The sequence below is a fragment of the Macrosteles quadrilineatus genome, unplaced genomic scaffold (assembly GCF_028750875.1).
Source record: "Macrosteles quadrilineatus isolate MER2022 unplaced genomic scaffold, UCM_ALF_1.0 Scaffold_2__2_contigs__length_208266976, whole genome shotgun sequence".
Classification (NCBI taxonomy): domain Eukaryota; kingdom Metazoa; phylum Arthropoda; class Insecta; order Hemiptera; family Cicadellidae; genus Macrosteles; species Macrosteles quadrilineatus.
Window position 1 is genome coordinate 143,797,271 of NW_026542595.1, and position 23,901 is coordinate 143,821,171.

The 23,901-nt window shown below is 34.3% G+C and overlaps 1 protein-coding gene across 18 annotated transcripts in view; it reads left to right on the forward strand.

Moving 5' to 3' along the window:
- The window catches only part of LOC128986310 (CUGBP Elav-like family member 1), a 767,482-nt gene that overhangs the window by 595,638 nt on the left and 147,943 nt on the right, over positions 1-23,901 (forward strand). For 17 of the 18 annotated variants that reach the window (XM_054406611.1, XM_054406613.1, XM_054406622.1 and 14 more), the window contains one exon: positions 13,152-13,200. In XM_054406611.1, the coding sequence (XP_054262586.1) occupies positions 13,152-13,200 (49 nt within the window). Of the gene's footprint in view, positions 1-13,151; positions 13,201-19,948; positions 20,239-23,901 lie in introns of those variants that run through there. The other variant, XM_054406628.1, reaches the window with a different exon arrangement.

Below are 23,901 nucleotides of genomic sequence, written 5' to 3' on the forward strand. Positions count from 1 at the left end.
TAATTTTACTATGGCTCAAACCATTTCGTCCAAAACAGCATTATATCTATTAATTTACAGGGTGATCAACTCAAGGAGGCCACCATTTGATGATATCTCAATGGTGGTCTCCTTGAGTTGATCACCCTGTATAATAGGACATTTCAATGTTTATTATAAATACATACATACAATTTCCAGAACTTTGTGCAGGGGTTCATTTCAAAATATAATTTTTATGAACATTTCTTTATGTAACAATATTTAATTTTTTTATGCCCTAATAATAATCTATGCACTGTTAAAACTCCCATTGCCGCCAAACCATAATAACAATTGGCTCAACAGAATTACAACAGACATGTTTGTTTAAAAAGGATCGTACGGTTGATTTAATCATGAAAGATTGTATTCGTTGTTTAAATATCCTTTGAAATAAAGATATCATCAGCCTTATTGCCGACTTTGAGAATCTACTATATTGGGGAGTAAACGGAAAGTGAGATCTTAAATTGCATTCGCTCTTTTTATCAAATATTCCTCGGAATCCCTTTGAAGGAAGGGGCCAAATGCGCTCCCCTATAAATCTCAAGTCTATAAAACACTTTCCTTCGGTATGATATGTTTATCAGATAAATTTATCTTATATTCTCATAGTAAATCTAACGTTTTAGTAAAATTTGTGTGAATATAAATGTATGTATTCTATTATTACACATTGTAATTAAAACGTGAAATAACTCATGTGTCCTACTGCATAATGTATAGAAATTACCTCATAATACTTTTCAATCGTGATATCAATAATATTTATTTTAAAATTACCGTCATATATAAGCTTGTACTTAAAATTATACTTATAGGGGTGATTTTAGTAAAATGTATTTAGAAATTTATATTACTTTAAGCAGAAAAGATTATTTAGATTTGGGAAACTTATAAAGCACTTTACTTACATGTATTGACGACATTATTGACAATATAAGTCAATTAACAGCTTAAATTGTCTTTGTCTGGTAAGTATATCCTAAATGAAACGTTTGCATATTTAAATGTTCTTTTATAATATATAAGTGTTTACTTGGCTGGAAACGACAAGTTCAATACCTCAATCTTCCGAAAGTTTCATAAACAACACAACAAAAATGTATCTTTTAAAAATCAATTTTCTTAATTCGAAAAATTAAAGTAACAAGTTCTAAACCACCGAAACAAACAAAAACTTTGATTTGCCAACATTACAGCTTGAAACAATTTAGTTTCACAATACTTAGAAATCAATTTTTGTATTTAACTTCAAAGTAAGTTTTACACAGTTATTCATTTAAATCTCACTATCCAAGTAGGTTTTGGTCCAACATAATTTGCCAGAAGTAGAGTGTAAGTAATGTATGACTCACAAAGGTACAGCCCGGTGTTTGTGAAATATCGGTCCATAACTGACTTATTGGCAGAAACTTGGTTTCTCGAAGCTCCAATATTGCCTGATTTACAGCCTTAGTTTGTGACTCACTCAGACTGAGAAAACTGGTTCAAATTATATTTTCAGTTACGGTTCCGGTTTGATCAATTCAGGCAGTCAAATTAATGATTAAGTTTGTGTGTTACGTTCCATAAAGTGTTGTATGGGCTTGTAAATGTTTTTTTTCTTTTTTTACTTCGTGATTCGCCGTAGGTTACTCTTACATAGACTAGTAAACCTTACACGCTATTCGTAAGTTTTCACCCGATTTTCATATTAGAAAAATTTACTACCAAATCAAAGGAAATATGTCTCAGAAGGGCATGTACTACTAGTTGCGTCCAAAACTTAATAAAAATGTAATATAACAGAAAATCTCCGTGAACTAGAACTCGTCTACTACAACATTTTGCTTTGTGTCAATATGGCATAGTGAGATTGTTTATTAGTGGGGAGGCGAATGGCCAAAATTCCAAAGTTGGCTCACCCCGAAAGGTAACCGGTGAACACTATGCTAGATGATATTGTATAGTAGTAGAGATGATATTTTGACCGGTGTTCACTCTGTATGAGTGGGACTCCGTTTTCTGGACGCCATTTTCCAAAATGGCGGATGTCACTGTTTGATCTTTGTATAACTCGAGCAAAAATGAACTGATTTTGATGAAATTCAGTATAAACGTTTAAACTTACATTTATTCGAACGGGTTCACGAACCAGCATGATCTGATCATGGGAACGGGGGTTTATGTGGGTTTTATGGGGTAAAAATGGGATTTTTTTATTTTTTGCCCCCAAAGCACAAAATTTTCCTATTTTTCTCTAAACCATTTTAAAGAACTTAAAAAAACAAATAATTTAGTATATTAACGTATTTTTGTACCCTTATTGGTTACGGAGAAAATTCAAAAAATTGTTAATTTAAAATTCACATGTTATTCTTATGGAGGATATCGTCAACTCTTGTAGTTTGCTTGTTTATGGATATATTTTGATCATACTTGGTAAACTTATTTATTTATACTAAGATATTAATATTCTACTAACATTCACGCTTTATTAGCCTCCCTGTAACAGCAAACCTAGGTACTCGTTAAACCTAATGTTATTTAAATTGAATTAATTTAAAAACGAATCAGGCAATTGGAAATCCACTTAGTCTGCAGGTTCGCTGTGAGGCGGGTATTTTATTCTTGAAATTTCTTCCTATACCTAGTGGTTCAGGAGATATAAGCAGTTAAAGCTGGGGTTTCCTCCATGTTAATTAGATTGATCCGTTTTAACTGTCACCCTATGTATCCCGTTGGGCCTTCGCACTTTTCAATATACACAATTTATCTTCTATTTTTAAAATAATGGACCTCAATACAATGAGACATTAAATTAACTTTTATTTATTTATTATCAGTTATTACAATAATATTTCTTTAAACATAAATTCTTTACTGTTCGTATTTAACTTTATTCTATCGTGCTTAGTTTTGTAAAAATTTCGGATTGAACAGAGCGGCAAATCCTCATTTGGAGGGTTCGGCAGGTGCTAGCCACCCGCGGCTGTCGTAGCATCGCATTCGTACTGAAGCTTAGTCATAACCATCGACATATAAAACTAACTAATGTTATAGTTTTATACATCGATGGTCATAACTAAGCTTATACCCCTCTGATATGATATTCTTTCTACTTTCACGTAATTAGAAGAATTGTTACAGCCAACAGAACCGCATGTTGACATTTTTATGTCAGGTTTATTTACTACAATCGAATTCTATAGGTTCTACACTAACACAGTGCAGTCTCTACAACTCAAATTAAATGGTGTAGCCTAATACAGAAACTAATTTTAAATCGGTTTTAATCATTTTCTTGTAGTTTATTATTAATGTATATGATTTATTCATGTTGTCATTTATATGCAAAGCCCTTAACAAACACATCTTCATTTAAAAAGGTTGTCGTGTGATACATCAGAGTAATCTTTGGACTACTACAGGCATATGTAATGTGTTAGCATAGGTAAGGTAGCTTCGTGTACAAATTTACCAAAACAGAAAATTAACTAAAAGATTTCCAAATATGCATTTTAGTACAATTTGACCCACACATTCAATTTTTAAAAAAAAAATTGGACCAACATTGTACAACGGGTTGTTTGTTGCCTATCCACCAGTATGGTGTAAAACGTTCTCAAAGGCAATATCCAATGAATCTTATCTATCGATTTCGGTACATTGCAGTCAAGAATGTACTGTAAATCAGGCTGAGGTAGACTTGTCAAGGCTATTACGTAGAATTGTCAAGATTAAGAACAATTTAGGGCTTGTATGTTGAGCCATTTTCTATAGAGAGAGTGAAAAGCATAAATAAGAGAAGCAAATGGTAAGTAAAGAAAAAAGAGATGGCAATTGCTTATAACGATGGTTTAAATTCATGAGGTTTATTGATCAATAACATTTACTCATGTTTTTATTTTGTAATCTATAATATTTTTTTATAAAAAAATGTATTTGTAAATAAGGTTATTTGTTTATATCAATGCTCACTCCGTTCAATTGGCAGACAAGAGGCCACATACCAAGTATTTTAATGCATCGGGCGAATCTGAGATGTGCCTGATAATCTAGATTTGTTATTATATGTCAAGTCAAAAGTGTAACGAAATAGCACAGGAAATACATTAGGATTAGGTTGACAGTTAAAACGGATCAATGTAATTAACATGGAGGAAACCCCGACTTTAACTGCTTATACAGTATCTCCTGAACCACTAGGTATAGGAAGAAATGTCAAGAATAAAATACCCGCCTCACAGCGAACCTGCAGACTAAGTGGATTTCCAATTGCCTGATTCGTTTTTAAATTAATTCAATTTAAATAACATTAGGTTTAACGAGTACCTAGGTTTGCTGTTACAGGGAGGCTAATAAAGCGTGAATGTTAGTAGAATATTAATATCTTAGTATAAATAAATAAGTTTACCAAGTATGATCAAAATATATCCATAAACAAGCAAACTACAAGAGTTGATAATATCCTCCATAAGAATAACATGGGAATTTTGAATAACACTTTTTTGAATTTTCTCCGTAACCAATAAGGGTACAAAAATACGTTAATATACTAAATTATTTGTTTTTTTAAGTCCTTTAAAATGGTTTAGAGAAACATAGGAAAATTTTGTACTTTGGGGGCAAAGAATAAGAAAATCCCATCTTTACCCCATAAAACCCCCCATAAAACCCCCATAAACCCCCGCTCCCATGATCAGATCATGCTGGTTAGTGAACCCGTTCGAATGAATGTAAGTTTAAACGTTTATACCAAATTTCATCAAAATCGGTTCATTTTTGCTCGAGTTATACAAAGATCAAACAGTGACATCCGCCATTTTCCAAAATGGCGTCCAGAAAAGAGAGTCCCACTCATACAGAGTGAACACCGGTCAAAATATCATCTCTACTACTATACAATATCATCTAGCATAGTGTTCACCGGTTACCTTTCGGGGTGAGCCAACTTTGTTATTTTACATATTTTACTAAATTTGCCTCCCCACTATATGTCCTACTTTTACATTTCACCTTCCTGGGACTTTAGACTTTAGATCATACTAGGGTGGCAGCGCTGATACGCTAAAAGCCTTTGGTACCTTGCGGGATTTGAACCAAAGAATGTTCTGCGCACTACCACTAGACCTCCTCGCTTCCCAAGGCGTGGTTATAGTATATCGACGTAAGGTTTGAGTTTTCAACAATATTTTCAAACAAAAATTTCATATAATTCACAGTGCTGTTTACTTCACCAGTGACACTCCAAACTACTTCATGCTGGATTGCGTGGCTAGGGGAAGTTTTTTCTTCGACAAGCTGGCGAAGAATCTTTCGCTAATACCCGAAAATCTCCTAGACCTGGTTTAACGGTACAGATTACCCAACCAGTCGTTGGAGATGGATCATGCACAACAAGCTACAATTGACTTGGCTGGGCAACAGAGAAGTAGGGTACAGACGAAACACGCTTACTGGACGAACATGCGCTGTTATGGTTTGTTGTGCTGGAAATATACTTGTAAAGTTGCAGGTAGAGCTTGAGTGGCGAGCAAACAAAAGAGCACAGCGTCTTCCTTTCCCAGAAGCGTTGTAGTAAAATGTTTTGCAAACCGAAGCGGTCATGGTTTTAGAACGGCTTCAGTCCTGTGGAGTTTTGGCTCCCTGAACTGTAACATCACAAAACTAACTAACATGATGGTGAGTGGGCGGTGTTGAACTTTTTCCTAGACACCAGCACTAGTGCTAGACACCACTTAGGTGTACCATTACATGTTTCCCCTGTACCCAGAGTCTACGTCTTCGATTGCAACCAATCAATCAACTAACAAAATTATATGTTTTCAGAACCATGACAATAAATCGTAAAGTAAGACAGGTTCCAGCGACCCACAAACTAACAAGGGGGTGATAGACACTTGCGCCCTGGCCGTAACTTGGGGAGATTGAAGTCACCGGGGCGTAAAAACAAGGGCGCTGGATTTGCATGACATTGGAGAGGCGTCGATGTGTACTGCTAATCAAAGCTACACTCAAACTCTGGTGAAAAACTGTTAACATGTTCGGACATGTATGTTTTGAAATTTATATGACATAGTGGTTGAAACGCTGTAGCATGCACACTCACGTACCTCCTCGGTTAACAGCTGTTAACATGTTAGGACCATGTTTTTAATTTCATATTACATTTAGTTTTGATGAAATGCTATAGAGCTGTGTGTTTTTGTTTGGTTGTGTTTTTCTGTTGAATGTGTTAGTAAATGAGCAAAACGAATAAAATAGTTACTTAATTGATTTTTCGAATTATAACAATTTAGTTGGAAACCTAATTTAGTAACACATTACTGTAAAATGTAAAACAAGGGACGTAGGAATTTTTCAACATTCTTTATTGTCTTTATCACATTCACTTTTGTTAGTTTCAGTTGGTAACGTAGTGGTCGGTGAAAATTTGTGTTCTATAGTATGTTGTTAGTAATCTTTATTGGTTATAATTGATTACCTTTGAAAAAGCATGAAGATTTTAACCGTACCCAATAATGTCAACAAATAGATTATTAGTTCCACACTTTTCTAAAATAATTACCATTATTTGTATTCTATTGTAATTGACACAATAGAATTCGTAAGATAATATCTCAGAAGGTAAAGTATGCCGATACCATGTTAAAAATAAAAATACAAAACTACACAGCCACTTGACGCTAATTTGTAGGCCCTAGTACCAAGTTAGACCAGTATAAAATACAAGTATTATTTTACACCAGTTATAAACTGAGTTGTATCCTCGTGCGTTCAAAAACAGAAAAAAAACCTTCAATGACATCAAAACTCTTATAATTCGTGCATAATAAGCGAAACCGTTCAAGTGACATTACGCTCAACAAAGATATTGTTCAGGCGTTGCATTGTTGTAAAAACCGACGATCTATTCAATTTTCACTGAAACGGAAACTTTTTTCATTAAACTACAAGGCTTTCCACGACAATAGTTTAGTCGATAAACATGATGACGTTTAATTTTACGTCTAAAGGGGTTTTGATTGATATTTTCACATCATATTTGAATATATTACAATCATTTTGCTGGTGGTTTTACTATTAAAAATTATCACAGTAACAGAACAATTTCATTGTAAATTCCAAGTAGATTTCGCTCGAGTTATCGCGCTAACGGACACATATACAGGGAGATTTTAATTTTGTTTACTTTTTTATTTTTTTTATGATGTAATATTGTTCATAACCAAAAGTTGGCACACACGTAGTGTGCCAGAATTTCAACCGTTTTGCCGTATCTCAAACCGTTTTCGAGATATAAGCGTTTTTAAACAGTTTTATGGTATTAAACTGAATCTTCAAAATAAAACAAGCATTTTTCATCAAGTTGGAAAAAGTAATGCTTAGTGAAAAAAGCAATTATTTTTTATAAAGGGACCACTTGCATTTTTGAACTTTGTGTACTCCTCCAGCGAGTGACCCCCGGCGTATACTATGATTTCTTCAACCCCACGGAGGCAATGTGCCACTGTCAAGACCCATTCCTCAGTTATAATCGAACCTGTGCACAAACCTGCCATTTCACCGCCTTGTAGCATGATGAGGAGCACAGAATACGGGTATTGCTCTGGTTCTGTCAGGTTGTAAGAATCTCTTCTTCTTCAGTCGAAAGTGTCATGGTATTCACTGTTTTCACTGTCAAACTGCGAGTCGTGCAAGATTTCCTGTTCTTTTTTGTTGCCTAATTGAAATTTTTCAGTGGGATGAGACAAATTGATCAAATTTCCATCTTCGTTAAAATATGCAGTTGGCTTACTATGCAAGCCTACTATGCTTACTATGCTTGGGTGACGTTGAATTGAGTGCCTTCCGTGTGCCCAACGTCTGAGGGATGCATAGCGAAATCTACGTTTTGACCATTATTGTAAGACCCTTCGGGTTCTGTTTGGATGACGTCTGATTCAAATGTTTCTTTATGCATATCATTTTTAGATATCGTTGTAACTCCGTCTTCAACGACTTTGCTAGGAATCTTAATTTGGTTGAAGACAATCCTTTTTGTCTTGTTGACTTAGAATGCACTAATTTTGTGTTCTTGTTACAGGTACATCTTGAGTTCTCTCCAAAGCATAAAAATAAGCATATCTTTAACCTCTTTAGTAAAATTACCATCAGCACTTCGGTTGGTATTTAATAGATGTGTTTCATCGTTTGAATTTTTTGTTCCTGTTGATAAAGTTTGGGTCTGTTCTCCATTTGATTCCCCGGCTACAATTTGGTTAAATACGACTATTGTTTGAAAATAGAAAATAAATAATCCAAGTATCAATTTCATTGATGATTTTGCAACCGAAACAACAAAATTTTGAATTTAATGCGACGGTGTTAGAAGTATTTATGTTTGTTTACTAATAATTGTATAAAACGACGACATATGATCTAATTGACAGACTGGACGATTTATATTAGCCATAGTCATAGATAAAACATACTCCCTTGCGTTGGTTAGTCTATGCTTCTCGTTATTTCTTAAAGTGAATATTTGGAAATATAGTTTACTTGTAAAATAAATAGGCCATAAATCAGAAGTAGTTTTAGCATATTTGTATGCTAAAAACAAGTTTTATGGGCTGAAATTAAACGCTATTGTTTATATGGTTTGACAACGTATAACTGTAGTTAAATGGAATATTTTTACAAGTTTTTAACATTTCAGTTAGATAATTTTAGATAATTTAGATAATAAAATCAATGTTAGATTGTTTTTAACTGTGTGTATTTTCTGATGAATTTTGATGGCGTGAATTTGCCATCATATATTGAAGTAGTGTTTTACTTCAAGATGTTAGGTAGGTTTTTGAGGGTTAAACTAGTAAATATACAGTAATAGCCTTTAGTTTACATGTGTTTATTGTTACCCAACGTATATGATAGGGTGATCTAGCATTCAGGTGTCGACAACCTTTGAAATTTCTCTGTATTTTTTTGTAAAAAGTTAATAACAAATAATTATGTTCATAAAATGAAATTATAAATGCCTCCAATTCTAAAAAAAGTAGTCTACAGTAAAGAACAAATCACATTCTAAGCAAAACTTTTGTCAAAAAGATAACGCTGCTGGTGGGATTCGAACTCGCCCCTCAGGTCGACAGCCGAGCACTCTAACCATTATACCACGACCGCGGTTGGCTGTCAATCCGTATCGTTGCGCTAAACGTGTTCCATAAAAGAATTACCAGCTCGTTATACACATGTTTTAGCCACCTAAAACTACATATATTATTTAAGACTAGTGCACCTGTTGCTCAAATTCGAGCAATTGCAAAGTATTACAGGCGTTCAAAACTAATAACAATCGCGATTTCCGATGACTTAAAAATAGTCAACTCAAAGATGATGTAATCAATCACTCAACTGCTGTTATCGAAACTGGAAACGAACTCACTCTGAATACGAACACTCTTGGATGTATCATGTGTTTACTATGAACAGCTGTAATTAACACAAATAATTCGTCTGTTTAAGTAAACAAAATCTTTTCTTCATTAGAAATACATTGGGATTTTGATCGCCTGTGGGGCAAAGCCTGAGGACTTTTATTACAGGATTTGGTGAAAGAATTGGCCTACACAAAAAATACTTAATTTTGACACATCGTTTGTAAAAATCCGTCCATTATTAACGGAGGAGTAGTGTTTCGTACAAATCGCCTTCACGTATTATATATAAGGATTTTTTAATTACTATTAGCATTTGACTTTAAACAGAATGCTATTAGACAACTCAAGGCTATGCTAATGGTTTTTCTGAGCAAAACTTTGCCTCCACGTAATGTTATTTTAAATGAAGAATTATTGAGCGAAGCCAGTGAATCTCGTATACTAAATACAAGGCCTAGCCTACCACCAATTTATCTATACTTACTAATCTGTAACAATGTATCTGCAATTCTAAAATGCTATAGGAAGAGAGGGAAACAGGTCCACGACGTAAGAAGTGGTGAAGATAGTAGCCAAGGCCAGTAGTCCGGAGTGAAGGAACCCTTTGTGACAGTTAGATTAATGTACCTGCAATACTACAATGCAATGGAAAGGGAGGGAAACAGGTCCTCAGCGTAGGAAGTGATAAAGGAAGTAGTCAAGGCGAGAAGTGTAGAGTGTGGGAACTATTTGTGACAGTTAGATTTATGTATCTGCAATGAAACAGTTGCAATACTAAAATGCTATGGAAAGGGTGGGAAAAAGGTCCACGAAGTGGTGGAGGAAGTAGTCAATGCGAGCAGTGCGGAGTATGGAAACCGTTAGTGGCAGTTGGATTAATGCATCTGCAATACTAAAAGGCTATGGGAAGGGAGGAAAACAGGTTCACGTCGTAGGAAGTAGGGAAGGAAGTGGTAAAGGTGAGAAGTTCTGAGTGTGGGAACAGTTTGTGGCAGTTAGATTAATGTACATGCAATACTAAAATGCTGAGGGAAGGGAGGGAAACAGCAGTGCGGAGTGGGGGAACCGTTTATGGAATTTATATTCATTATTTAGATAAACATATATTGGATTTTTAATCATTTTTAGGTGATATAATAGCGCTATCGTTAATATGTGTTATATGTCATCATTATAAGCCATACGATATTTTAAAAAGACTCCTTTACACCGTGCTGTGGCAATTAGGTTAAGTTAGATTAGTTCAGTTTAGCTTAGTTTTGTTTATGATAGTCCTCATAACAAATAATGAAATAGGCTTCAATCAATCAAATGACGTTTTGTACAGGAACGATTGATTCCTATCGATAACTGTTGGAAATCCATTACGTATATTACCAATGACTTTGGTTAATTAATAGACGAGGAGTTAGGACTTTTGTTGACTGAGATTTGGTTGATTTGCCCATACAAATAACATTGTGTTCACCAGTGACACCGGTAAGTAGGCTAGGTGCGGGTGGACTCTTCCATTATTGCGCTCACGTTCACTCATCCAGTTACGCGCAGAATAAGCGTACTGTACAACTAGTTTTTTTTGTTTTTGTTTTTTTTTACTACTAGTTAAGTAAGTACCTAAATAAAACAGTTCATTACCCGAGAAATGAGTTTATTAAAACAATCAATACGATATTCATAAATAATAAACCATATGAGTTATTTGTTCGTGCTGATCCACTATATTTACATTTCTTCGAGATTTTCGTTCCATTGAAGACGTTCGTGTGCTCATTGATCCATGGAAGAAATGGACAGATATCCTGAAACATAATCAATATGAGACTGGAAAAACGTCATTATAGAAGGTGCAGTAAAACCTCTATAGCAAGCCTCTAGGGATTATCATATACGACTTCTTACCAAGGTTGACTTCTTAGCGAGATTTACAATAACATGTCATTTAGGACATTATAAATTCAAAGGGTATCATTATCAAGGGCCTTGTTATCAAAATTCAAATGTACCAGAAAACAGTGACCTAGGATTACAATAGTAATAACGGACAGCAGTATCCCGATTAGAACCATCACAACGCTACTGACTTTTCTCAGGAATGGACTACCGATCGTCTGGTTAATACGCGAGCAATATAACCGATAAGCTACCCAGCTCTATAAAATATAAGATAGGGAAAACAAAAATCCCAAATACCCCCGCCGCAGCAAACCTGCAGACTAAGCGAATTCAACTTATTACATATTTACTAAAATATTTTCACAAATAAGATATATTTATTCCCGGTTTAAATAACATTAGATTTAACAAGTGCTCAGGTTTGCTGCTGGGGAAGGTAAGCAGTGTTTTTTGACCAAACATCATACCAAACATGGTATAGGATGAAATAAATAAATTTGCTAAATTTGATCAACATATATCCATAAACAAGTAAACTACAGCAGTTTTCATTTTCTCCATAAGAATAACATGGGAATTTTGAATTTTAAATTTTTTGAATTTTCTCCGTAACCATTAGGCATACAACAATGCTTCAATATACTAAATTATTTCTTTTTTAAGCTCTACAAAATGTTGTTCAAAGGTGTATTGCGGACATTTTCCATCACGATGGTCAAATGTCAAATAAACCATAAATCAAAATGTCTGCAATAAACCTTTGAACAACAAAACTCCCCATCACCAACAATGAACTTCAAACAAAGAATCTACAAAATGGTTGGGAAAGAAATTTCAAAAACTTAAAGTTTTTTGGGTTAAAAATGGAAAACCCCCATTTTACCTCATAATAACGCCTATAAACCCCCGTTGCAATGGTCCAATCATGCTGGTTCGCAAACTCATTCGAATAAATGTAGGTTTACACGTTTATACAAAATTTCATCAAAATCGGATGATTTTTGTTCGAGTTATCGTTCACTTCGAAAACCACTTTTTTGGGTCCAGGGGGGCCCAAAACGAATATATCCACTCAAAACTCTAACTCGAAGATTTTGACGAAAACAATACTTTCTCCATATACTATGGTATAGGGGGAAAAAGTAAAAAAATTATCTGAATTTGTAAAAAAATACGTATGGACTAAATTAAATTTATTTTATGGTACAGAATTCAAAAAGTGGATTATTGGTGATACCCACTCTTCTTATCATCGGATCAGGCTGGTTCACAAAAGTATCCAAATAGAAGTTACTCCGGTCTTGTGTTGATTCGGGGAGAATACAAAAGCTGTTTCCTCTATTAGGACATCCACTTAAGATTCAAATTTAAAATCAAAATTTTGTCAAAATATACATAACTCGCTGCAAAACCATAAACTATGATGAATTGTGTCTAGCTTACATCAAAACTTTAAAATATCTTCAAAAGCTCATTTCCACTCTTCAACGTAATAAATTAATTTTACCAAAGAGATTTTGACTAAATAAACTAGTCGGTTGCAAACAATGGCCGCGATCTATTCAATTCTGTACTCCGAAATGGGAAAACTTTTTTCATTACCGCCGCAAGCCCACCCTTATAATGAACTGTCAAAGGTAATGAATGCTTATTGTGAACTAACCATGCCGGGCGGTTAGGTTAACTGGGTCTGGATGCGGAAGTTAACACTTGCTGTTTGTCGCAAGTGGAATTCCGGTTTAAAAAATGAGTACATTAATGTGAATATTCAATGTAAAGTAAATTTTGTTTGCAAACATAATGTTAAGCAATTTTTTTTTTTTGTTTCAGATGCATCATCCTATCCAGATGAAACCAGCCGATAGTGAAAACAGAAATGGTAAGTAAAAATGTCAGTGATTTTTCGTTTATCAACGACTTTAGTTGTTATTACGTTATGTGGTTGTATGGGAAAGGTATTGTAAATTTAACGTCGACCTTTTGTTAAAGCAAACACCAGTATTATTTCATTGATAGGTCAATTAAGAACCGATCTCTCTTGGAATAGAACTAGGGAATTATAAACTTGGAAGCGACCAAAAATACCAACCAGTTGGCTTCCTAGATAATTGTAATAAAATTTAGATTTACTTTTAGTTTTAGGTGTAAAATTGAACTTAATATTTCTAATGTATTGTATAACAGTCAAAAGAAGAAGTTTAAACTTGAAAAATCCTTAAATAGTATATTTCATTACTAAGACAAAAAGTGGCATTTTCCGGCGCACGCTCAAGTTTTTGTGCGAGGCGAAGCCGAACACAGGGAACCCCAATTTCACTTGTGAGGCGAAGCCGAGTACGGGAATAATGGAGCAAGTGCCAGATAATAACTTTCGGTACAGGTTATGAACGATACTTTTCATCACGACGTAAAAATACACGAACACAGAATAGCAAACCGCAGTAATATTGCAACTATTTTATCTCTCAACTAATTTGATTGAACATCAAAATAAAATAAAATCTTCTAAAAGGAAACCTACATATATTTTTGATTAACTTTTACAACAAAAAATAGGAGAAAATATTCTAAAGGAAACCTACGCATATTTCTCAATAGATTTTGTTTAAACATCAAAATATAAGATTAAAACAACTTTAACAATAAATACAGCTGATTCAAATCATTAAATTAAACCGTAACAAAATACTAGCACGCGTAGTGAATAAATGTAGAACTAACTGAGAGCGAGGGAAAATCAACTGATCGATTGTCCCTCGCCCTAAATTAGAGCTTGAAAAACGACTACTTTCATTGATGTCAGCTGTTATCGAAAATAGTTACTTTCGTTACGGAGTGATGAAAAATAAAATCTTATATCATCGTAATGTTTGAATTACTTTATGTATAACATTAATGGCTTTAACGAATTTCCCATATAGAGAATACACTATCACCGTATATCTCATGGGAAGACCTAGACCCGGGATCACTTTAATTTTTCGTTTTGAAGTCCCCCAGGGGCCAAAAACATTATCCGTGAACTCATACATATTTAACGTTTTAACTATAAAAAATATTCATATGTTTAGTTGTGTACCGACGTACCGTATATTTAGTATAACACTAGCTGTGTGCCCGTTCTACGCACGGGGATCTTATAGTAATTAGTTGAAACCTTCTTTAAAGAAAGAACAGCAGTTGGTTTGCATATTTTCAGATATGCTGGCCAAACTATTTATTATACATAACTTCATTTTATGTCGTTTGTTGTTGTTCCGGATCGGTATGACAATCAATAAAAGGCTAAATTACCTGTGTCCGCTGGTCGATCCTAATGTATCCTATTACAGGAGATGCATTTCGGCGAAATTAAATCGCCATCATCAGTCCTAAAGGTCTTGAGCTTCCCCATTAGGTGCGTCTTGGAGTTTTTGAAACACATACACGAACTGTACACTTATACACATGACGAATAAAACATAAATACACAGTAGGCCTACTTTTAGCGAATTTCCTTATAGGGAAGTAGCTAATACCGTAGGTGGCACGGTAAGACCTAGACCCGGGACCGATTTACTTTTTCATTTTGATGTCCCCAGAGGCCAAAAACACCATTCGTTCAAATTTTTATATATATATATATATATATATACATCCGTGAACGCGATAACTTGAGTAATTTTGGTCCGATTTTGATGAAATTTGGTTTAAAGGTGTAAAGCGGGATAAACTTGAATGAGTTCGCGAACCAGCACAAACGGACCATGGGAACGGGGCTTTACGGGGGGTTTTATGGGGTAAAAATTGGGTTTTCTCACTTTTGACCCTCAAAACACAAAATTTCCCGATTTCTCTTTGGACCTTTTTAAAGAGCTTAAAAAAACAAATAATTTAGTATAGTATATAAAAGTATTTTTGTTCGGTTATTAGTAATGGAGAAAATTAAAAAAAATTAAATTTTAAATTCCCATGTTATTTTTATGGAGAATATTGTCAAATGTTGTAGTTTGCTTGTTTATGGATCTATTTTGATCAAACTTGGCAAATTTATTTATATTGTACTAAGCTATCAATATTTTACTCAAAAACACACTTTATTAGTTTCCTTGTAGCAGCAAACCTGGGTACTCGTTAAACCTAATGTTATTAAAATATATTTAACTGAAAATCAATTCAGACAAATGGAAATTCGTTTAGTCGGCAGATTTGCTGCGGCGGGGGTATTATTTTTACTATAGACAAGTAGACGCGCGTCAGTCGTGTGCCGAGTCTCGACTGAAAACGCTCATTTAAAAAATGTAAGTTTCCCAGCAATATACAACACTGATTCAAGGTCTATTTAACCCGGTTATCAAAACTCAAGAACAGTTTTATACACAAAGAATCTCTATTTTCATTTACTGTTACCCTACATATTATTGCACTTACGATTAATTAAATCCGTTATGTAAGGAAAAACGTTTTTAATCTTAATTGGTTTGGATTTGCTTTCAAGACGTGATCGGAAATGGTTGCGGTATTGGTAAACAACATTCAATGTAAACATATCAATGACAGCTAGAAGAAATAATCTTGATTTGAACAGCTGTTCGTTATTTCATAGAAGAATATGTGCTAAACGTTGGGAGAAAGCTTTACAAAAAATCGCACAAAATTGGGTTTTTAAACGTCCGTTATTTTATTTACAAAGTGGTAACGCCATATTTTAATGGCTAAAGACAATCTCGCCAATCCAGTGAATACATTAAAATGATTTGGAACTTGATAGGTACTCTCGTTTTTCAGGAGAAGGCAGCGTAAAATGGCTCTTGGGTCGTAACAGACATGAAGACAGACAGAAATTTAGATGAGACTTGTTTCGGTTTCTCTAATGTATAAAACGTAAAAATAACCTAAAAGTTTATGATTCTGAGCAATGTACAGACAAAACTCTAATTTTATTTATATAGATTGTACCATGACGCGTACAAAAAGGTAATAAAGATACTCGTATAACAGATAAAGATAAACCGATGGTTTTTACCCCGCAAACCAGGTTAGGGCTTAATCATGGACGACATAATTGGCTATTTTCCGAGTGGTGGAATTGTAAAAACAACAACAGCTTGGTGAAAGCGCCTTTTAATTGCCACTCACCTCTGTTTGGACGAAAACCCGATACCTTTTTTGAATCGACGTGTTTTTGAACCAGTGAATACTTAGTTTTTTTTTATATATATATATTATATTAAGTAAACCGTCGTCTGTATTTAAAAAAAAATACCCTCGCCACAGCAAACCTGACGACTAAGCGAATTTCCATTTGTCAGAATTAATTTTTAATTAAATCCATTAAAAAAAAAAACATTAGGTTTAATGGGTACCTAAGTTTGCTGCTTCAAGGAAACTAATAAAGTGTATTTTATTTTTTTTATTTTTTATTAATAGGTTAGTGTAAAATTAATACATTTGCCAAGTTTGATCAAAATATATCCATAAACAAGCAAACTACAACATTTTACAATATTCTCTAAGAATAACATGGGCATTTTAAATTTACAATTTTTTGAACTTTCTCCGTAACCAATACCCGGACAAAAGAACGTTGATATACTAAATTATTATTTTTTTATCTCTTTAAAAAGGTCTAGAGATAAATTGGGAAGTGTTGTGTTTTGAGGACCAAAAATGAGAAAAACCATTTTTCTCATGAAACCCCCAGTAAAATCCAATTCCCATGGTCCGATCATGCTGGTTCGTGAACTCATTCAAGTTTGTCCTGCCTTGCTCCAATAAACCAAATTTCATCAAATTTGGACAAAAATTACTCAAGTTATCGAGTTATAGGACCTATAAAAGTTTGAACGAATGGTGTTTTTGGCCTCTGGGGACATCAAAAATTAAAAAGTAAATCGGTCCCGGGTCAGGGTCTTAACCGTGCCACCTACGGTAATAGCTACTTCCCTATAGGGAAATTCGGTAATAAATAATAATCTTATAGCTTTTAGAGAATATAATACTTTGTACAAAAGACCTCACCTGAAAGTTGCATACTTTTTACTGTGTGGAGCTTAAGGTGGGCTTCGCATAGTAATATTAAGGTAATAGTGGGAGTAGTAATATTAAACGCCGAAAACCAATGATAATAACTACTATAAATATTTTTGATTTGACGAGGATTTGAACTCGGCCCTCGTGGCTGGAACGGGGTTTTAATTAATAGACCGGCTGGTTCCTAATGTCAACAATATGAAGATATAGTTAAATTAATTGGTATAATAGAATACATTTATTCTCACAATAATATTGTACTATATTATATTTAATAATTGTTTTCGCAAATCGTCTGTTTAGATAAAACTATAGAGTTTGTATATTGTTTGATACTATTCTTGGATATTAATCCAAAGCCACTAATCTACGTATCATAAAATCCGTTCTTTATTATTTTTTTTTTATATTGTTCATATTTTTCAGTCTAAATTTTAAACCATAGAAATTTGAGCGATTTCATTTAGTAACACTGCTTTGCAGGAAAATATGTATTGAATCCATTTAGATATTTTTACATAAAAATATTAGTACGCTATTCCAAATTATTAGGAATTTCATAACGCCTGCTCTTCAGTGAATACCTACTACGTACAAATGAGTACGGTAAGTGTGCGTTGGGCTATTGCAGGCGCCAGAAAATGCCAAAAAATACCATTGTTATTATGTATATCAAAATTACGTTTTTTGATTAACTAAAATTCCTATTCTTTGTGTTTTAAGCAAAATAGTCATAGTTTCATTCAATCTGATAAGTATGACTTACAGTTTTTATGAAAGCAACAATATAAAGTATTTTTTTTTACATTCAGATATAATTCGGACTATGTAAATAGATCCAAAAATATGTAAAAAATAAATGAAGTACTCTATTTTCAAAATTAGTTTACTTAATTTATATACTTGACAGAAATTACATAATATATGATATAAGCTATTAATATAACATTACTATTAGTTTAATTGATGCTTTTGTTCGTTTGAGTATGTTTTGAATGCAGGATTTTGTAGTTGCGCCGAAAGTGGTCACTTTATTTTCATGTAGACAAGTCAAATATTTCATGTTAAAGACGAATATACTGGTCGACCCATATGAAAATCTACTAACTACACAATCATAATTAAACATAATAGGACTTTCATGTTATAAAAGAAATCGGATAGAAGTGTAGTGTCCTTATGATATCGTGCAGCTAAAGCGCTCAACTTTTTTTAATCATTGAAAATGTACATTTTTTAACCAGAAAATATTGCTACTGTAACACTATTTTCTAAACAATGCTGAATTCAATTTAGTAACTATTCATTATACAGTACAGCCATTAATTTCTCAAGAAGTACAGAAGTGTAAAATGGTGTAATGAGTGCATTGTTTGTCTCAATAAAACGCATTATGTGTGCTTTTATTTGCCTGCGTATTAGTAATGAATTGTGGCGCGGTAGTTTGGCTTTCTGCCACCGCGCGCGCCACTAGCAATGTTCCGGAACTGGCCGAGTGTTTTGTTTTGCTTCAAAGGTGGAAATCTAACATCTCACTTCAAAGTCAACGACATTTAATTAGCAGACTCCTCCTTCACCCTCCAATTTACAATGTTGCTAGATAACGCGTAGAATAAACATACTCACTTTAATAGCTTTCATCACTATAGATCAGCGAAGACTTGAGCACTATTAGCCCAATGTAAACGTTATTGCATGTATATACAGTAGTATTAATATCATCCAAAATTTGATATGCATGTAATTGATGCAAATTGATGTAATTGATTCATGGAAATTTTGCCATGAATGAATAAATAAATATTATGTTGCTACTTCGCAGTATCTTAAATACATGCTTACCGTAAGGTAGTTTCCTTTTACTTGTCCTGCTGTTGCCAACCTTTTGGGTTTTAATTTAGGCCTATATATATAAATTTTAAAATTAGCTTGGCCTATTTTCTGTGAGAAAATTGTGTAAGAAATTTAAAAAATAATTAAAAACACGTTAAAATGAAACTATAATTTTAAAAATAGTTATTGTGTTTAGCTTACGTCTGTAATGTTCTATATGCTGTCCAAACTACGTTGGTTCTATACAAAACAAAACTCAGATCGGTTTGTGGTGCCTACTAAAGCATTAGAAAATGAAAGTTGTTGCGCTTAATGTGCGACTATTAAATTCATTGTTGCTCAAAACTCTCGTATAATTCGCAAGGCAGAAGCAGAATCGAAGACTATATTTTTGGCAACTCCAATTCATTTAATAACAATCAGCGGACGGCTAGTAATTTTTTTTTTATTCCTTCACTCAAATTCAGAATGAATAGGTATATTTCAATTTCATCAATCCAAAAAGCTAAAAATAGAAATACCCAGAGGAACTTTAAGAGTCCAGTACACCCTCTCTACGTTTCACGCCAATGTTTGTCCAACTAAACCTAAATATCCTAATAATACACAATTAGTAATCCACAATACTATCAAACTAACCAAACAAAACAGATTTCTACAACAATGACTAAGCTGAAGCAGACGAGTCAGCTGATAAGGCAGTGGCTGTCTGCGCGTGCGCGTGCATAGACCACTGCCATTGCGATTGCGGGAGCGCGCCAGTCCATCAGTGACCAGTGATCAGTCTTCGTCTAGTCCACGACAGTCGCTGGTCGCTGTGTGTGTAGCATCGCCATTTCCCTCGTCAGTTCTGTGTCTTGTGAAGTGTCCTCCACCACCACGGGCGTCCCGGGATATGCAAAGATGAAGAGCAGCCATAGAGCCGCACCTTACCATCTACCCTCCAGCACCTCTAGCAATTGGTCCGCCTACTATGGCCCAGGGTTCAACAATTGGCTGGATAGTTCGGCGTTGTCCTCCACCTATTGGCCTGCAACATCTACTACCCCTGTGTCCGACCCTCCTGGACAAGGTAGGGTTGATTTGGATATACTGTACAATTAAGAGGTTTTGTTTTCGACTATTACCTGATTACCTTCCTCTTCACCAAGACCAGCTTTGCCGGGTAGGTTGTGTCATGATAAAATAAAAGTTAACTAGCCTAACTTGAACTTAAGACGATTAAAAACGTGTTTGCAAAGATGAAACTTGGTTATGTCTACCCTAGGCTAATTCAAGCTCGTGCCTCTTCCACGTGTTGTTTTTATTATCTGTTTAGGTATAGGATTCTGTATCCAATAGTCAATGGTATAGGCTAGTACCTAGTACATAAGACAAAAACGATCTAGATCTAGACTATGTACTATTCAGACCTCTCTAACTGCAACTAATCACAAACTATATTCGAGTGCGTTTTGGTAATGTCGACCGGTCTTTTAATTCCTTTTGGCGAGTTTAGAGAAAACCTCCCAGTTTTGAGAACTTAGCGTAGCATTCGTTCTACTATAGTTAAAACATACTTGGCATTTAGTTTATGATTCTACTCAACTCAATTATAACTGTCGAGTAAATACGAAATGTATAGTTCGTAAAATTTATAGTCAAGACTGTTTAAAGGAATAGGTTATCAAAATAATTTATCGTAAACTGAACATTCGATGTGAGACTATTAAAATTAAATTGTTGCGACTTTGGACAGAGTGACTTTGTCTAACTTTAAGAGATTTGGCCGCACGCTATTGGTTGGGGAATCGATTAGTTTATTGCCCTAGGAAATATTGAAATATAAAATCTTTCAAAGCATGTGTCATTTTTTTAGCCAGCATTACACAATAGTATCTATGTAGGCTCTAATAAAATATTAGTTGGGTGCTACGTTGCTAGTAATGTTTACAGACGTATGTTGTACCTTTTTAAAATGTTGTTGCTTGCATGTTGACAGAATTTATAAATGTAATCACTGTAAACCGATCAATTTATGGAATTCCAGATATTTTTATTTACATTTTTTTATTCAATTCTTGTAAAGTTAGTTTATATGCCCTACATTTATTCTTGATCATTGTTTTGCTCGTTAATATTATTTTCAGTTATGTATGATCCTAGTAAGCTCCGCCGTGTTTGTGCTATGCAATGAGATGAAATGGTGTTGAACGTTAATAAATAAACACATAACTTATATGGAAATATGTATTCATATTCATAAATTTGGGCAGCTTCGTTTTGGTATCGGATTGGTTAAAACTCTGGTGCCGTTTATTCGGAAGGAAGCACGTGGCCTGCCCTATCTCAATCAACCCACATTATTTGGGTGCAAGTTTTGACTAAGATAAGCTGATATAATTGTGTATAGCCTACTAGCTAGCCTATATCTCTTGTTTGGGTTAGGATTAAAGTTCTGAAAATTAGGTGTAAATATATTTTTTTTTACTTTGTTCCCTTCTTAATAATTTTGGGAAAAGTCTTCAAACCACCTCCTCCGTTAACCTTTTTTTTCAAATGAGCCCTGTATAATCCTAAACTGACGCTGTTGATAATGATACGAAATTAATTTAAGATTTTTAAAAGCTGTAAACTTAACACGTGAGCCCATTTGATGACAAAATACTGTTTGTGTAGGCCTATTCCCTGAATATTTTGGTTAAAATCCACATGCACACTTCAATATTTCTTTGAGAGTCGTCCTTATAACGGTTGACATTGTACGGAGCGATGGCGGCACAGTACATATCTTATTTTCGGCAGCATCAGCGAATTAAACATACGTATACTGCACTGCTGCAACGCATGAACTACAGCAACATGGTGTAAAATAAGATATGGGCTGCATGCATCGCACAATGCCTATTTAGTAGTAGTATACGCCTACTTCATACTTGCAAGAGTGGCAGGGAATGCGAAGTCATTTTATTGCTTTACACTCATTTTTTACTCATTAAATAAAGTTAAAAGATTTTAATAGTATCACCCTGAGTGGGATGAACTATTGTCAAAATCAAATGAAATCAAAAATCACTTTATTCAGCTTTAGAAATATACAGGAATACATTATTAGTGGTAGGAACAGTATTCCCCCGAATGGACTGCAAGTCCGTGCTCGAGGGAAGAGCTCTTACCAGCAGGAAATATGTTTTGGTTACTGTCCATAGGTCAAAAAACATGTGCACACTGTTTATAAATAATGTGTACATCTATACTTAAATACGTATCAGGAGCTCTTAATGCTATATATTCATATTTTATACTAGAATATTATTTAACAATAAACAGCCTTAAACAACAGTAAAAATATTAATCCATGAAGAAAAATTTATTTTGATAGCTATTATGTAAACCTGGAAATTAAGAGAGGATGGATAAGTAATGGTTTTACCCTAAGATTATTTTCCATTTCAATCTACGGAAACTACAACTTTACACACGTTCTATTTTAAACACGTAAATCATAGTCATAGTGAGGATTTTCCAATCTCTACTTTTTCTACACAGCCACAATTGATCGATACTAAGAAATAGGCAGCAGTGGTGCCAACTGCCAACACCGTCTAATTACTGACTTGTCTGTCATGTTGCATCACTGGGTTTGCGCATACAACAGCTGATAGCGCGTGCGCTGACGACCTTCGCGCCACTTTCTACCTGTATAATCACAGCGTGACCCGCGCTTTCTGTCATTGCGCATTCTTCTTCTCCGCTCTTCTTCATTCAAACTCTTCCCACACCGCAATCTGTGACATTTCGCACTTGTGACATTCTCGGGAAAAATGTGTTGGCCTGGGCATACTTAAGTGAATTTTTGTTAAGTACATTTATTTTTATAGTAGACGATTACGAGGCATGTCTGGTTAAATCACTCGATTTCTCTTCTTCAGGTGCAGGGTCAAGTACTCAGCGAAAAAATAAGTTATTATGAATGAAACCCTCATGTAAAAAGACATATGTTTTTGTTGTTAGTAATATTGTCTCATTCTTACAAATGTTTGAGGAAAATAGCAGGAGAGTGAAATAAGTTGTGGGCTTAAATATAAAAAAAAACTTGCTCAAATTTAGTTGTTGGCTTCCAAACCATGTCAAGTTTTGGCCAATAATTGTCATCCGCCTAAAGGGGATGCCCATAGGGACGATGGAAAATTAATGACAATTTTAAAAATTGACGTGCTGCGATGCAACAATTTTTTTTAGATTGTGTTTAATGAAACACTATGAAATATTTGTTTTTATCACAGGTTATCTTTGCACTATTCTTTTGTGTATCTACACTGAGCAAATTGTTTTCCATATACAAAGGCACTGATTAGTTTACAAAACAAGACATTTTGTTGCTGTTTAAAGATGAATGATTAAAAAAATAATAGCCTAGATATTATGTACCGCCTGTACAAACATCAGACCATCATACAACTGCACTGATGTACCCTTTGCAATCGATAAGGTAAAATTGTGTATATCCTATACTAAAAGTGACGTTTGCGCAAGCAATGATTTCAAGAGCGGCTCCTCCGATTCCCTCTTAGGCTAATTGTTAGAAATAGCCCTATCATAGTATCAGGATAAAAACAATAATACGGGCTCTGGGAAAGTTCGTTTTTCGCATTTACTTTGGATTGGCCCAGCAAAGCGAAGATACCACGCGTCTAGGCTAATATTAACCAGCTGCAGGTATTTTACTCAAAGATAACTAAGTAGAATGGGTTTT